The 16,663-nt window shown below is 40.6% G+C and overlaps 1 protein-coding gene across 2 annotated transcripts in view; it reads right to left on the bottom strand.

Moving 5' to 3' along the window:
* LOC120538901 (anthrax toxin receptor 1-like) overlaps positions 1–16,663 on the bottom strand; it is a 223,459-nt gene that overhangs the window by 122,468 nt on the left and 84,328 nt on the right. For both annotated transcript variants that reach the window (XM_039768487.1, XM_039768488.1), the window contains one exon: positions 6,537–6,578. In XM_039768487.1, the coding sequence (XP_039624421.1) occupies positions 6,537–6,578 (42 nt within the window). The remainder of the gene's footprint in view (positions 1–6,536; positions 6,579–16,663) is intronic.

Genomic DNA, 16,663 nt, shown 5'->3' with positions numbered 1-16,663 from the left:
TGTGAATATGGACAGTTTTCAGTTTTCCTCCATGATTATTCTACCTATTTTCAAGATTTGAAGGTGTTTCTGGATACATGGAATTCATTTTCTTATTAGTTTCCATATCTGGTATCATTTTCAATTAGTTTAAAAACGTTTTACTTCTCGGCATGCCGCCATTTTGTTTTCTTTATGAATTGCCAACACGTTGCTTATAATTGCTATGCATGTTACTACCACATGATAGATAGATAGATAGATAGATACTTTATTAATCCCAAGGGGAAATTCACATAATCCAGCAGCAGTATACTGATACAAATAAACAATATTAAATTAAATAGTAATAAAAATGAAAAGAATTAAAATAAAAAACAGGAGGTCACGACTCATGATGTCACTGGTGTGACAGTATAAAGGTCGGCGTCACACGTCTACCATTGCCCATGTTTCTGGATTTGCTGCAGCTTTCTGAGTGGTTTGAAGAAATTTCTTTTCATTAATACTAACATGTTGTTTTTTACTTTTATTTTGGTTTATGCTCAGGTTTAGGTGGACAATTGTTTTGACACCCCGGTATGTGGCTCTGGCCTGTCTCTAAACTCTGATTCAGTGTTTTCTCATCTCCCGGTCCTTTTCACAACGTTATACTGTCTACCTTGCCAGTCAGTTCACTATTAATAATATTTCATACAATACACTTTTCTTGATATCTTCAGTGTAAAGCTGAAAAAATGCAATTCAGAAGACCTTTCTGTAAGAGCTCCTCTGAATTCCTCCTCCAAAATGTACTGAAATGAACCATAACAATGGCAAACATTCTGAGATGGAGATCCTTCAGCAACTTGGCAGAAGGTCAAAACAGTTAACTGTCATGGCTTTCGTGTCAACCTCAAAGTTTTTTTTACCTTTTTGGGTAAAAATACCACAAAGTGAATTTCTTGTGTTTTTTTCTATATTTAGTACCACAGAGACTAATAACTGTGTTGGAAAATACCATAAATTCACACCCAGAACACCCAGCCATCATTCAAAGCTAAGCAAAGAAACTCCAGACAGAGTGCTGAAATTCTCATGTTTTTGGCAAAATCAACAGTGGGGATCACAATTTGAACTCCCCCACTACTTCTAAGTCTTTCTGACAGCAAACATAACCTTAAGATTCAAGAGTTTTTTTTTTCCAGAAGATTCCATAAAGATAAATGTGAGAGGAGGATGCACCCCTAAAAATTACAAGGAAAGAAGGCAAAATGCGGAAAAAGGAAAGGTTTGCAGCCAATTTCAGGACTCTGTTATGTTTGGAAACTTAACCAAACATACCATTGTTGATGTGCTTTAATGCTTGTCTCCTTCATTTAGATTTTAGCAGTCTGTTTTGGATTGGTATACTTAATGTGTCATCATCTAAACTGATGAACCCATACCTTAATATTAAGCTGCAGTTCAATCTTGCTTAAATATGCCAGGAAAAAGTTTAAAAATACTTTCTAAGTAAAGTCCACACTTAATGCGCATCCAGAGGAAAACAGATTTTGTAATCTCCATTCCTGACTGCCAGGCATAAGGAGTGCCAGAATTTTTGTTTTTCCGTGGGATCCCAGCTGCTACCCCCACAAACACCTACTATGGGGATCAAAGACCAGGCAGTGCGTTGGAGGGTCTGCTGTGAGACTGGCTGGCTCTCTGAGCAAATCCATGTTTAGGCAGCAAAGCATTTTTCATGAATTCTGTGGCATTTCCTGTTTTCAGGAGTAAGTGAGGAAGAAACGATACAACAGATGGGGAACTCGAGCCAAGAAAACAGAGTTAGGGGAAAGGAAGCATATGGGAGACAGAAGAAAAATAGAGCACAGAGAGCATGGCATTTATTGTGTTTATATTCAAATTAAAGGTTGGAGTTTTGACAGAATATTAATTACAGAGTTTTGAGGCACTTAGTGGAGTAAAAGAATGAGTGCGAGAGAAAGGCAGAGACTCAAATCTGAGAAGTAAACACACATAAACAAAGGAGAGCGTATGTTTTGGCCAGGCCTCATGAGCCTGAGCTGGATAAGCAGGTTAGACAATGGAAGGATGCATAGATGGACTTGGCCAAATGTACTTTTATGCAAAAAGACAACAAATTTCAAAAATGTTTGTTTTAGTCAATTTATTTACAGGTGCTGTACAAAGTGTGCAAATTTCGAATTAATCTGCACAGTCGAAAGCATATTATACAAAACTCTACCCTAGTATCATCTGGAAGGCTAGCCCTGACCAAAGAAGTGATCCCAGGGCATGATGGGAAGTGACCCTGGGGTGGTATTAAAAAGGTTGCCTTTTAGTGAGGGCTTAACTGACTACAGAGCTGGAAGATGAGCTGTACAAGCCCTCCTCCTTGATAAACAGGGACTTGGACCCCCATTAGGAATGCTCAGAGCGGCATTAGGGGTTTGTTTCTTTCTTTGTTGTGTTTATTGAACTGATTTTGTTTTTACCGCTTCTTATTCTTTTCACAATAAAAGTCTTCTATTTTCATAATCAGTCCCTCTTGGCTTTACTCTAATTTGAGGGATGACTCCACCTATAAATATACACTTTACATTATATGCGGTGTAAGGCCAGCATGGTGTTTAGTTGGTTAGTGCTGAAGCGAATTTGTCTGTGTGGAGTTTGTACAATCTGCAAATGTCTGCATGTTTCCCACCGACACTCTAGTTTTCCTCCTACATTTCAAAGACGAGTGAGTTGGATTAACTAGCACCTTTAAATTGTGTACCCTGGTTAACTGCTTTGATCCTGACGTTGCTGGGATAGTCTTTGTACTTCCCTTCTCTGACAAGGACTTAAAGGGTTTGGTAATGACCGGCCATATTAATATTGTAACAGGACCTTGAAATGGTATTTAGTTGCAAAGGCTGAAATGGACATACAGTACCACAGTGGATATGCCTGACAGCGTTTATAATTTAAAAGATGATTGTACTCTGTTGATTACTCTTTACATGTGGGTGAATATGGACTACCAGGAGGCATAATGCTCTGCTAATGTAGTTTGAATGGTTCCCTGGAAGGAGTTACTAGGAACTGAAGTAAGACAGGCATCATGGCTGACTGCCAACAGGATGGAAACATTCCCCCAGAATTATATAGCTCGGCCAAAGGTTCCTGCTAGGAACAAGTGGCACATTGTCAAGAGCAGGCTTTTAAAGAACTACCAAAGATGTCTAACCCTGTAAATGTAAATTAGGACTCAGGAGTACAAAGGTATCTGGGGTCTCCTGAGAAAGCTTTTGCTAAGTGATTCTAAGGATTTTCTCAGAAGTAATCCCATGATTGGTTAAGGGCCACGCCACGACAATGGTTCCTGGTATTTGTATTCAGAAAGTGACTTAGGAGAAAGGCTTTATTGGCATGAGTAGTATGGTAAAGTAACAGAGGTTGAGATGGATAGACTCGAGAAGGTGAGTCTGAGGATTTTGAGACACCATGTTTTGGATGTTGTGCAAATGACAAAGCCAACTCACATAACAGAGAAGGAACTGAAACTGTACAGGCATGGCCAGTGGGATCAACGTTTGCTGTATCATCTATTTGTCAGTTTTTGCTTTAAAACTAATAATTCTTTCCTTGTGTTTTTTTTGTAGAATGAATAACCATTGTGACACAATCTCTGACTTTTGTTTTTCGTTAGGATGGCACAAAGAGGAGTATAGTGTCTATGCAGGGTCCCTTTACTTTTTCACATTTTTGTTATGCTGAAGGCTTTTAATGCTAAAATTGTTTAAATATTTTTTTCTCTCATCAAGCAACAATCAATACTCCAACATTTTGGAATTTTTGAAAATATGCAAACAATAGAAAACTGAAATATCACAAATAATATATTCATACACTTTACAATACCACTTGAAATTTGGCTCAGGTGCGTCTCATTCTATTGATCATCATTGAGATGTTTCTACACCTTGTTTGAAGTCCACTTGTGGTCAATTCAATTGATTGCACATGGTCAGGAAAGGCACAGATGTGTCTATAGAAGCCCCCACAGCTGACAATGTGTATCAGAGCAAAAACCAAGCAATGAGGTGAAAGGAATTGCCTAAAGATCTTAGAGACAGGATTCTGAGGCATTGGAGGTTCCCAAGAGCACAGTGGCCTCCGTAATTCTTAAATGAAATAAGCTTGGAACAACCATGACTGTTATTAGAGCTGTCTGCCAATGGTCACTCTGGCTGAATTCCAGAGAATCTTTGTGGCTATGGGAGAAACCTCCAGAAGGACAACCACTATAGCAACACACCACCAATCTGGGTTTTATGGCAGAGAGGCCAGACGACACTTAATAGCCTGATTGTAGTTTGCAAAAACGTACCTTAAAGGCTCTGAGACTATGAGAAACAAGATTTTCTGGGCAAATGAAACCAAGATTGAATTGTTTGGCCTCAGTGCTAAGCATCACATCTGGAAGAAACCATGAACCACTCATCACCTGTGCAATATCATTCGAAAGGAAAAGCACGGTGGTGGCAATGTCAAGCTGTCGGGTTGATTTTTCAGCTGTAGGGACTGGGAGACTAGTCAAGGTTAAGACAAAATTGATCAGAGTAAAGTACAGAGATATCCTTAATGAAAACCTGCTCCAGAGATCTCAAACTGGGCCAAAGGCTCTCCTTCCAACAGGACAATGATCTGAAACACAAGGCAAAGACAACACAGGATTGACTTAGGAATATTCTTGAGTAGCTCCACCAGAGCTCAGACTGGAACTCAAACGAATATCACTGGAGAGACCTGAAGATATCTGTCCAACCAGACAGAGCTTCAGAATACCTATGGAGAGGAATGGCAGAAAATCCTCAAATCCAAAAGTGTGAAGCTTATCACATTAGAATCAAGAAGACTCCAGGATGGAATAACTGCCAAAAAGGGCTTGAACTAATCACAGATTAAAGGATCTAAGCACGTGTGTTAATGTTAGATTTCAGTTTTTCATTTTTCCAAACATTTCTAAAATCCTGTTTTCACTTTGTCATTCTGGGGTACTGAGTGTTGCCTGATGAGGGAAAAAATTAATTTTAAATGATTTTAGAACAGGATTGCACAATAACAAAATGAGTCAAAAATGAAGGGGCCTGAATATTTTCTGAAGGCACTATAGTTAGGCCTCGGGGAGAACGAGAGTCGTACTGTGAGCAGGAGAGGTTCAGCTTATGCCAGTGTGGTAGTGTAGGGGCCTCTAAGGGGCAGCATTGTCTGAATGTTTGCCAGGTGAGGGGTACCAATTTAGAGAAGGGAGAGATGTGGCCTGAATGAAGGTGTATAATGTTACTGTATGATTCTCAACCTTGACCAGCAAAGAAAAGAAGTGTGTGCAAGAAAGGTGGGTGTGAGCAGCAAGAACAACTTTCATGAAAAACAAGAATATGATGCTGGTGTTTATTTTATTTTAATGTAGCATAGGTTTGAGCACAAAACACCGTAAATGTAGTGGAGGGAAAGGCAAGAGTAAATCAATCAGTAAAAATTATGGGGGAAAACAGAATTCAAAGCCAAGGAAGTGAAGACGCATACCAGACAACCTAACCAATTTACTTCAATATTTTTATATATAATACGCTACCATGGCTGTCCGTTTGTCTGTCCAGAATTTCAAATCACCTGTAGCTTGCAAACTGTTGGAAATATTGACCTGAAATTTGTTACACATATACTACGTGATGTCTACTATCTGCTTTGGGGGGTGACGATTGACCTCCAAGGTTATTCCTCTTTTTATTTTTATTTTATTGTAGAATCAACTCTCGGCAACGGCCAGCAGGGTGCCATTGTCATCCCTACCACCTTCGCTTTCACTCCCCCTACCTCTTCATATCTTAAATCATTCTTGAGGTAGATTGAAGACTTAAGTGCCAGCTTAAGTGAAAAAAAGAAATCCTACTAAGTAATTGTAATACAAACACTGATGATTATTAATCAGTTTTAATGTGAAAAGATGCCAGCGAAAGAAGAGAAGCAGCGGGCCGCCAGGGCAGAGGAAAGAAGAGCCTCAGGAAACAGCAAGCGCATCAACCTCTGAGCAAATGAATGCTAAACATACAGAGAAAGAGTCTGAAAATTATGAATGCTCAAGTCAGGTGTATTTAATGCACATTATCGTGTAGTGTGCCGTTACTGGTATTTTAATAATTTTTACACAAAGAATCATCACGCATCATTTAGCCTCTCATTCTTAAAAAACCCAATTTCATCATCAGGAAAGGCAGCCTCATAGATGGAAAGGCTGACCCACACATTGTTGTTATCAATACAAAGACAATAAAGAACCTAAATAAAAAATAAAAAAAAAATTTGATTTCTCATAAAACCAAACATGGAAAAATATTGAGAATGAGTCAAAATAAATTAAATTCATGGTGGATCCTGACACCGGGGAGAGCTGGGGCCTGGTTGCTTACTCAAGGGTGAGCACTGTTGGTTCAAGAGATCTCAAACAAGGGTTTTTGGCTGCTTCCCTAGTTTTATTATAAAACGCTAATTCATATCAAAGCATTCCTCAGGCTCAGCATGCTTACCTCGCTGTCGTCTGGAGGAGGTGGTGGAGGTTCTCTTATGACCTGAAAAAAACAAACAAATACAAAACCCTTAGGGAACGGAAGGTATCTTGCATTGAATATAATTTATCTCCTACCTCAGCAGAAATCTAAATGGAAACATGGGAACTGAGTGGAGAGAAAGCATGTGACTGTGTCTGGTATGAAAACAAGCATCATCTGCACAAATGCTTACTGATTCTTTACTATGAGACAGCAGCGCCCAGGAAGTTTCAAGGCTCACTCATTGTGATTGCAGGCCAATGGCTCTCACAATGACTGGTATGTTCTGCAGTCTAGACTTGGATGGCATGAGTGCCAAAGCAGTTCTACACATGAAAACACTCAAATCCAGGCGGCTCAGTCAGTTTTATCACCAGTTGCATAACTGAAAAGGCAGCAACATGCAACTCTACTGTAATATCTGGAAGCGACAAAGTAATTGAATAGATAGATAGATAGATAGATAGATAGATAGATAGATAGATAGATAGATAGATAGATAGATAGATAGATACTTTATTAATCCCAAGGGGAAATTCACATAATCCAGCAGCAGTATACTGATACAAAAAAAAACAATATTAAATTAAGTAGTAATAAAAATGAAAAATGAAAAAAAAAATAAAAATAAAAAAGCAGACAATAACTTTGAGTAATGTTAGCATTTACTCCCCCGGGTGGAATCGAAGAGTCGCAAGAATAGTAAGATCATTTGATTTGAACACACTTATGGCACACAATTATAAAAAGAACACAGTTAAAAGAATTATAAAAGAAACTCAACTGCCCAGCCATCACAATACTCTCATGTCCTACTTTCAGTACCCTCTATTAGAGCAACCATGTTGTCCGCAGCCATGGGATAAATATGGCAATTAAGGGAATATCAATCTAAAGAACCAAAGTAATCACAATTTAATCTTAATTAATTTGGAAGTCTTCATAAACAGATAGATAGAACTTTATTTGTTCTTGTTGTTGTGATTTTTCACAGAAGCTCTATAAAGATAGATAGATAGATAGATAGACACACACACCATAGTCTGAACACATACACAAGAATGCCAAAAAGAAAAAACATCTGGCTTGGCAGTCCCAGTCCCAGTGAGGCATTGTGCAGGTGTATTGTTGTTTTTATAAAGGAGCCTCAGTTGCAGTTTTTGGTACCCTTCTGCTGAATGATTCATTGGCTAAAAGTGTGGAGCATTGTTCATAATGACATACAGTTTTGTTTTAATGCCTTCCTTTGCTACTACCTGCAAGGAGTCCAGAGTTTGTCCCATAACTGAGCCTGCCCTTTTCATTAACTTGTTATAATTTGGTGGGCTCTCTTGAGGTGATGTTACCAGACCAGGACACCATGGTGTATGAAATCAAATTGATCATCACAGAGTTGTAGAAGATGTGAGGCTGTCATTACCATTTAGGTATTATAAATATTTGAAAATACTTGTGAACTGTAATCACTGAAAGAAATCATAGTTCCTTTTTGAACAATCTACATGAGACCCTCTTGAGACATGAATAATACTTTGAACAAGGAGATGAAAAACAGTAGAACCAAACACAAAGCATTAAGTGTCTCTACAGACACATGCACATTTACTGCCTCAGAACTAGATACAAATCTCAGTATCTACAGACAAGCACAACTTGCCCTCCATTTCACTGCTGGCTCATGGCCCCCTGAGAACTTTGCTCCATTCACCGGTGCAAAACAGCAACTCTGAAGTAGACAACACATACTTACAGTATGTCTGGTGACCACCATGTTCTGCAATTTCCAAATTCAAGTCTATTGTCATGTGTACAATAAAGTTCTTACCTGCATGTCTCCTTAGAATTGTTGACAAAAATGAAGGCAGCTCTCTTATTTCAGAACACTTTCAATTTCCCACACAATTTTCAAATAATTTTTCTTACAAAATGATGTAGCTATTTACAGAATCATTCACATCATCACTTGAAACTTCTGGGTTTGTAGGTGTCTCTTTTGAGAAAGGTAAGCGTCTTCAGGATTGGACCAGAAGGTGATTTGTACTTTTGCATTGCAAATAGTTATTTGTGTTTAGTTGTTATTATCGTTATTAAGTTGATTTGACTGTTATTGGCCTGCTGTAAGTATAGCGACTGACCTGCGTCTTTGTTTGTTTGCCTGCTTGCTGCGTAGCTTTAATCTGTTTAATGCCCCCTGCTTTGTGTTGCTAATTGCTTCAAGCCTCACAGCTGGGCTCTCTTAGCTGCTCCCTACTTCAAGAGAGTTAAGGCACTGTTGTGCAAGTGTCTGCCCAGGCATGAAGACCTTCTTGTGTAAAGAATGCAGGCCTACCTGTCCGATTCTACTGAGCAAGGACACCAGACAAGGCAATGGACACTCTTATTTAACTAAGGTGCTGTTTTTGCATTCCTTTCAAAGTCGTCTTCATCATGTGTCAACAATGCATTCCTGTTATCACCCCTTTAGCAGGCGAGTTAGAAATGGAGACCACCTTTGTCCACTTGTCAGGCCACCACTTCAGATACCCCCTTCTCCTCTGGCCTGTGGAACTGCCAGTCTGTGCTCAACAAATCAGACTTTATTCCAGCTTTCACCACCCAAAGAAGTCTCCAAGTGGTGGCTCTGACAAAGACATGGATTCAGCCGGAAAATCATGTAACACCTACAGCACTTTCCTCTGCCTTTAACCTCTCCCACTCCACTGGTAGTGTTTAGGGGGCAGGTATCCTTGGAGATTCACTCCTGGGTAATGCATGTAGCTACACTACTTTTGAATACCATGCTTTCCAATTAACATGACCATTGCTGTTGTTTATTGCCCTCCAGGTTTGTTTAGGAGCTTCCTTGATGAACTGGATGGACTGCTCTCTTCCCTTTCAGATGACAGCAGGCCACTTCTAATTCTAAGAGACCAGAACGTCCACCTGAAGGGCCCTCCTGCTGCTGACTTTCTTGCTGTTCTGTTCTCCTTCAACATCAACACAACTCCATGCCCCACTGACTCACTGCTTGACCTTGTTCTCTCCCACAACTGCACTCCTACAACTGCAATTGTCACTCCTCTATTCCCATCTGAAGAATTATTTTTATTATAATTCCATTCTCTCTGCTGCTTCCCTCCACTCCCTCTCTCCCACCCACTTCTATTTCATACTCTCCTCTGCTCTCCCCCTCCTGACCACTTCTCCTCTCTTGACACCAACACTGCCACAGGCACCCTATGCGCGACTCTGTCCTCCTGCCTTGATGATGTTTGTTGTTTCTCTTCCAGGCCAGCATGTGAAAGACTCTCCAGTCCCTAGCTTTTATGAAGCACTCCATAATCGACGGACTGAGCACAGGCAGCCAAAAAGAAATGGAGAAAGTCAATGGCTCAAGTAGACCTGGCTAAGTATCAATCTTTTTTTGCAACCTATTTTCTGCCACCATCAACACTAAGATGAGGTTCTATCAGTCCAGAATTAATAGTACCACCAACACATGCCCTTCTTAACCCCCCTCCATCTCCCCGCTCAACCTCCTTGTCTGCTGATGATTTTGCTACCTTTTTTTTAGGATAGCATGGCTGCTATCATTATTCAGTTTTCATCCTCACTGCCACCCCATTTTGCATCCTCCCAAGCATCACCCAACATTCTCCACATTCTCTCTGCCACTGATGTTTCCGACCTTCTCTCCATTCACCCCACTCCCTGTCTACTTGACCCAATCCCCTCACATCTCCTTCAGACCATCTCCCTCTCACTCATTTCTGCAGTTACAAACATTAACATCTCACTTGGCTCTGGTGCCTTTCCTTGCATCATCAAACATGCTCTGATAACCCCACTTCTCAAAAAAGCAACACTTGATCCATACCTAGTCAACAATTACAGGCCTGTTTCTCTAGTTTCCTTCATTTGATTGCACAGTTACTAACAAGGTCCAGATTCAAGAAGAACCACTCGACCGAGACGGCTCTACTGACATACTTTGCTAGAGCTACCAATATGTCATCGGTTCTGATCCTTCTCTGTCTTTCCTCTGCCTTTGACACAGTCAACCACAATATCCTCCTTGCCACCCTCTCTGACTTTGGCATCACTGGGACTGCTCTTAGGTGGTTTGAGTCCTACATCTTGGGCAGATCCTACAGTGTGTCCTGGCATGGAAGGCACATCCAAAATACACAGGGGTGCCCCAAAAATCAGTGTTGGGTGCTCTACTTTTCTCTATGTACGCTACCTCACTGGGCTCCAACATCCAATCCCATGAGTTCTCTATCAGTGCTATGCTGGTGATACATAGCTGTACCTGTCGTTCCCTCCTGAAGACAACACGGTATCAGCTAGAGTCTCTGCATGTCTTACTGTTTTTTTCAATCTGGATAAAGGACCACCATCTACAGCTCAATATGGCAAAAAAAGTGTCTTGTGATCCCAGCCAGTCAGTCTGTTCAACTCCCCACCTCTGTACATTTTGGCTCACTGTCACTAACACCTGCCAACTCCATATGCAACACTGGGGTGGTAATTGATGACCACATTTCTATTGTTTCTCATTCATTCAGGTTCATGCTGACTCTGCGTTGTATCAAGACTCTTTCTGTGTAGTTCCTAGTTGGTGGAATGTGCTGCCCACCTTCATCTGAACTGCTGACTCCCTCACTGTATTTAAGAAGCAATTGAAGACCCATCTGTTTTGTGAATATCTGTCCAATTGATTAAAGGAGGAAAAATACACATTACACTGTGATCTTTCATATTGTTGGTCGATTTGTTGTTACATTAAGTTTAATTCATTTATTGAATGTTTAATCTATGATTTTAAGTTTATTAATTATTACCTCTTTTCACTTGTGACAATCAACTGTTGTTACCTGTGCTACTACACTTGCTGAACAAAGAGATTTTTCAGCTTTCTGCATGGATATTTCTGGCCTGAATGTCCACATCTGGTTGTATGTGTCAATTTACTAATACATTCTTGGGATAGCTTGCACATGGGAAAAAGGTCACTGATAACATTCAAAGCCTATAGTATGCCTGTGGGCAGACCAAATTGAACACTTAGGGTTAGTGCATGAATAAGACATCTGAGCACTTTAGGGAAGCAATCAACATCAGCAAGGAAGCAGGAAGACTTTACACAACTGCTCACCTGGCAGCCAGCAGAAAACAATGGAAAGCTCCTACTGAAATATGTACCAGCTTGTTTTGAGTAGAGTAACTATTAATTAATTTTGTAAAACCACACAGTTGTTTCACAAGAAAATGTGCCATGTGGACATTCACGTCATTAACAATGACTTCTGGTTCGTAAGGATTTCCCCTTGCTTAAGAGTAGCAGGTTTTTACTCTTTTATACCTTTATTAAACTTGATAGCCTGTTTTTCACAACAGCATTTGCATAATTTGGGTGGAAATAGGCAGATGGATTTAATTGGGGTCACTTTTTGTGAGCTAGTGGTAACTATAACCACATGGCTTCAAGGCCAGTTCTCCAGCCACTTCTGTAAAGCTGCCTATGTACTTTCACCCTGTCTAAGGACTTCAGATATCTACTGATTTACAATTTTCTGTAATTCTGGTATACTTTTATGTAAATATACTATGGACATGTTTATTGGATATACAGTATTACTAGGTTTGATACCTGGCTTCACCCAGGACATTTCCAAAGGCAATGTGCATCAGTTACAGTGCTGTTGGTTAATTATATTTATCAGAAGTATGATGTATCAAACTTTATCTCTACTTTTTTGTATACAATATATACAGTATATATTAATATTAGTTCACTGGAGCACCTTACTCTTAAGTATGCCACATACAATTGAACATGACTAAACCATTCCTGCCATTGATCAATTCCTGTTTTTCCTAGTGACTGGCCTTGGCTTTTGTTGATGGCTGCTTCAAAACACAATTTTAGAGGAAAATAAACTACTCAAAAAATTAAAGGAACACTTTGAAAACACATCAGATCTCGAGGGGAAAACATCATGCTGGATATCTATACTAATATAGACTGGGTAATGTGTTAAGAATAAAAGGATGCCACATCGTTTGATGGAAAAGAAAATTATCAACCTAGAGAGGGCTGAATTCAAAAACACCCTGGAAATCAAAGTGAAAAAATGATGTGGCAGGCTAGTCCATTTTGCTGAAATTTCATTGCTGCAACTCCAAATCGTACTCAGTAGTTTGTGTGGCCCCCACGTGCTTGTATGCATGCCTGACAATGTCTGGCCATGCTCCTAATGAGAAAACAGATGGTGTCCTGAGGGATCTCCTCCCAGATCTGAACTATGACATCGCTGAGCTCCTGGACAGTCTGAGGTGCAACCTGGCGGCGTTGGATGGACAGAAACATAATGCCTCAGAGGTGTTCTATTGGATTTAGATCAGGCAAGCGTGGGGGCCAGTCAATGGTATCAATTCCTTCATCCTCCAGGAACTGCCTGCATACTCTCGCCACATGAAGACGGACCTTGCCGTGCACCAGGAGGAACCCAGGACCTACTGCACCAGCATAGGGTCTGTCAATGGGTCCAAGGATTTCATCCCAATACCTAATGGCAGTCAAGGTACTGTTGTCTAGCCTGTAGAGGTCTGTGCATCCCTCCATGGATATGCCTCCCCAGACCATCACTGACCCACCACCAAACCGGTCATGTTGAACGATGTTACAGGCAGCATAACGTTCTCCACACCTTCTCCAGACCCTTTCATACCTGTCACATTTGCTGAGGGTGAACGTGATCTCATCTGTACCAATTCTGGTATTCTACAGCAAATGCCAATCGAGCTCCACAGTGCCGGGCAGTGAGCACAAGGCCCACTAGAGGACATCAGGACCTCAGGCCACCCTCATGAAGTCTGTTCCTCCCTGCCCAAAGGAGCAGATGGGTTAAGGACCTTCTACTGCCCTGTCCAGCTCTCCTAGAGTAACTGCCTGTCTCCTGGAATCTCCTCCATGCCCTTGAGATGTGCTGGGAGACGCAGCAAACCTTCTGGCAATGGCACATATTGATGTGCCATCCTGGAGAAGTTGGACAACCTGTGCAACCAAACTCTGTCGGATCCAGGTATCACCTCAGGCTGCCAGTAGCGACACTGACTGTAGCCAAATGAACACTAGTGAAAAAACAGTCAGAAAAGATGAGGAGGGAAAAATGTCAGTGGCCTCCACCTGTTAAACCATTCCTGTTTTGGGGGTCGTCTCATTGTTGCCCCTTCAGGGCACCTGTTGTTAATTTCTTTAACACCAAAGCAGCTGAAACAGATTAACAACCCCCTCTGCTACTTAACTGACCAGATCAATAGCCCAGAAGTTTCATTGACTTGATGCTATACTCTGATTAAATAGTGTTCCTTTAATATTTTTGAGGAGTATATATTCTTTGGAATTGAAACAGATAATCAATAAGAACAATAAGAATTTACAGAGCTTTTACTGTTATTATCATTACTATTATTATATATGTACACTGTTCACTCAAGCTTTGCTTTTCATGTTTTCGTTAGTTGTATGTTCAAACTTCTATGTTTTTAATTTCATTTTGCCTAAGCTATAGCCAGTAAATAATGGTGCAACACTAAATCACACCATATTTGAACTGTTTACCAACAGCAATGTCGTTTAGAGGCGGCACATTTGGGTGATGCAATGAATTGAATATTTTCATTTTGGGGTTGTTTTCCGTAGTGGTTGAAGTTGAACATACAATGATTTGGAGGCCTCTTCACTTGCGGGGCTTTTGCACTGGCCGATGTCAAGATCTGGTTCTCTCCCTGTAAATGTTTTGTAGTGGCATCTTTGTTGGTAGAGAAAAGACATCACAGGAGTCTGAAATGTAAATACCAAAGGCACAAACTTTTCATGAAGGAGTGAGGTTCAAAGCAGGAGAGAAGTAAGGGTTATATAGAAGAGAAGAGGTAAAAAGGAATATTCTCATGAACAACAGGATATGTACTATTGCCCAGCCCTCTCCCCTTTTGGTTGTGTGGGACATGTTAACTGAGCTGCACTAGTATTTAAATTGAGGCAGTCGCTACCTGATTGTGCTGGACCAGAGGAAAGCACTTCTCCTGTATTTCTCCCTCCCTCCCTCAAGTATATCTCTCAAATTTTACTTCCAAACATGTCTTACTTGAGCTTCACCAAGCCTTCCCCATTCCACTTCACAGCTCACGCCACATGGCATTCAGTCTAGTGGTTGAAATGAAACCACACAAGGAGGTGTCTTATTCCCCTTACCAATGTGTTATAAATTTGATATGACATTTTAGTCTAACACCCTGCCTTGGAGACTGGAGTGCATTTATTATGGTATATGATATTGAAGAGCAGAAGGGCTTGAGAACCCGAGCATACTGACATTAGTATACAAGGTCAAAGAGCCCTTCAAAACCGTGATCCCTTCTCTTTTTTTCTGTACAGAACACTTTGCCTTCTTCACTTCTTCTACCCTATTGCTAGTGTAGCAAGTCGCTGTTCTGCAAGCGGCCTTCATTCGTATATACAGCAAGGCCCATAACTCTGCGTGACCACCTCACAATGCTGTGCCAAGTTAAGGACACGGTGCGTTAGAAATGGCCCCCATGATACAACATTTTTACTGCCACATAGCGATAAAAAAAAGAAAAAAACACATAGGTCGACTATTTTTTCTTTTATAACATCACCAAATTTCAACAAACTATGTCAAGGCATTTTTGAGATTTTGGGGTATTTAGCTTTTCTTTTGGAGGGGGTGGTTTACCCCTAAATACTGACAAACCGAAATATACTTTTTTAGTGAATACCTATGGACTTAGATGTAAGACGCTGCCAAATTTCAGTTTTTCAGCCAAATGGACAACAGTGTTTTTGTTGGCAAGTGAGTCAGGGAGTCAACTTAGCATTATTTATTTATTGCACTGGTCACTGGCTGTCTTGTATCCATTGTCTATTGATGTCACAGTATGGCATGATTTTTACTAGCCTGTGGGAGGCATGCAAGTCAGAATTTCATTGTAAGGAATACTTACTTGACAGTAATTTTAAATTTGAGCTTGAGTGTAGATTTTGTACACTGCTAATATACGTTGGCTGCTATCCCACGGCAACTTCCACTTGGAATCAACAAAGTTTCAATATATCTGGCTATCTGTTATATGACACCTTTCATGCCAGTACTGAAGGCCAAATGAATGACCCTGCAGGATGGCTACATGCACTGTCCTTCTTAGTTTCATAAGTTTTTCTCAGGGGTGGCTACTTGGATTAGGTACTCCAATTTCAGAGTTTTGAATGTAAAAGCTCAGCACAATCAAGTAGATTTTGGACGGTCAAAATTAAAGAGATGTTAATTAAAGAGGCCTGGGGCGGAGAATGCTGACACACTGGTCTGGTCACCACCTTAAACCCTCATGATCTTGTTTTCAGTCTGAAGAACACAACATGGATTGGGAAACTCAAATCATTCTTGAATGGTCTTAATCAGCAGTGCTGTATTACAAAAACAGCCACGTTTCTCATTTTGTTGGAACTGTTTGTATTTTTGCCATGGCCCGTGTTTTTATTTTTCTAAATTCCACTGGCTATTTTCACGAAATCTTCCCTGGCAAATGTCCAGTTGAATCTCTTGACTGCCTTTCGACATGCTGCAGCACACCGCCCGCCGGAGCTGACCTCATTGTTTTTCTCTCCATAAAACAGAAAGACTCAGCTTCACGTTCCTGACACATGCAGGCGCTAATGTCTGCCACATGGTCTTGCATAAGTGAGCTGAGCTGCAGAATGACGGACCCCCCTCCTAGGTTATCCACTCATGTCTCTCCCACTTCCCCCAGAGATGAGAACTTTTCCAGTTAGTATTCCAGCCTGGTTTGTTTTTTTCAGTGCACCAATTTAACCCAATGGCAGCAAGAAAGACAGTGAGGTGCACAGGAAGCCATAAGAGACAGAAGGAGAGAAATGAAGATAAAAAGAAGAAGAAGAAGGACACAACTGAGGAAAAGACGAGGACTGGACAAAAAAACACAAATAGTACCAAAAAATAAACAACTTGAGATAAAGAGAAAGAGAGAAAAAAAGGAAGGACCAGTTTCAATTTGTTATAATATAAAGTCTTAATGAATAA

This window comes from Polypterus senegalus, chromosome 11 (genome assembly GCF_016835505.1).
Source record: "Polypterus senegalus isolate Bchr_013 chromosome 11, ASM1683550v1, whole genome shotgun sequence".
NCBI lineage: Eukaryota > Metazoa > Chordata > Cladistia > Polypteriformes > Polypteridae > Polypterus > Polypterus senegalus.
Note: the sequence above shows the minus strand (reverse complement) of the source record. Positions and strands in the feature narration are given on the sequence as shown.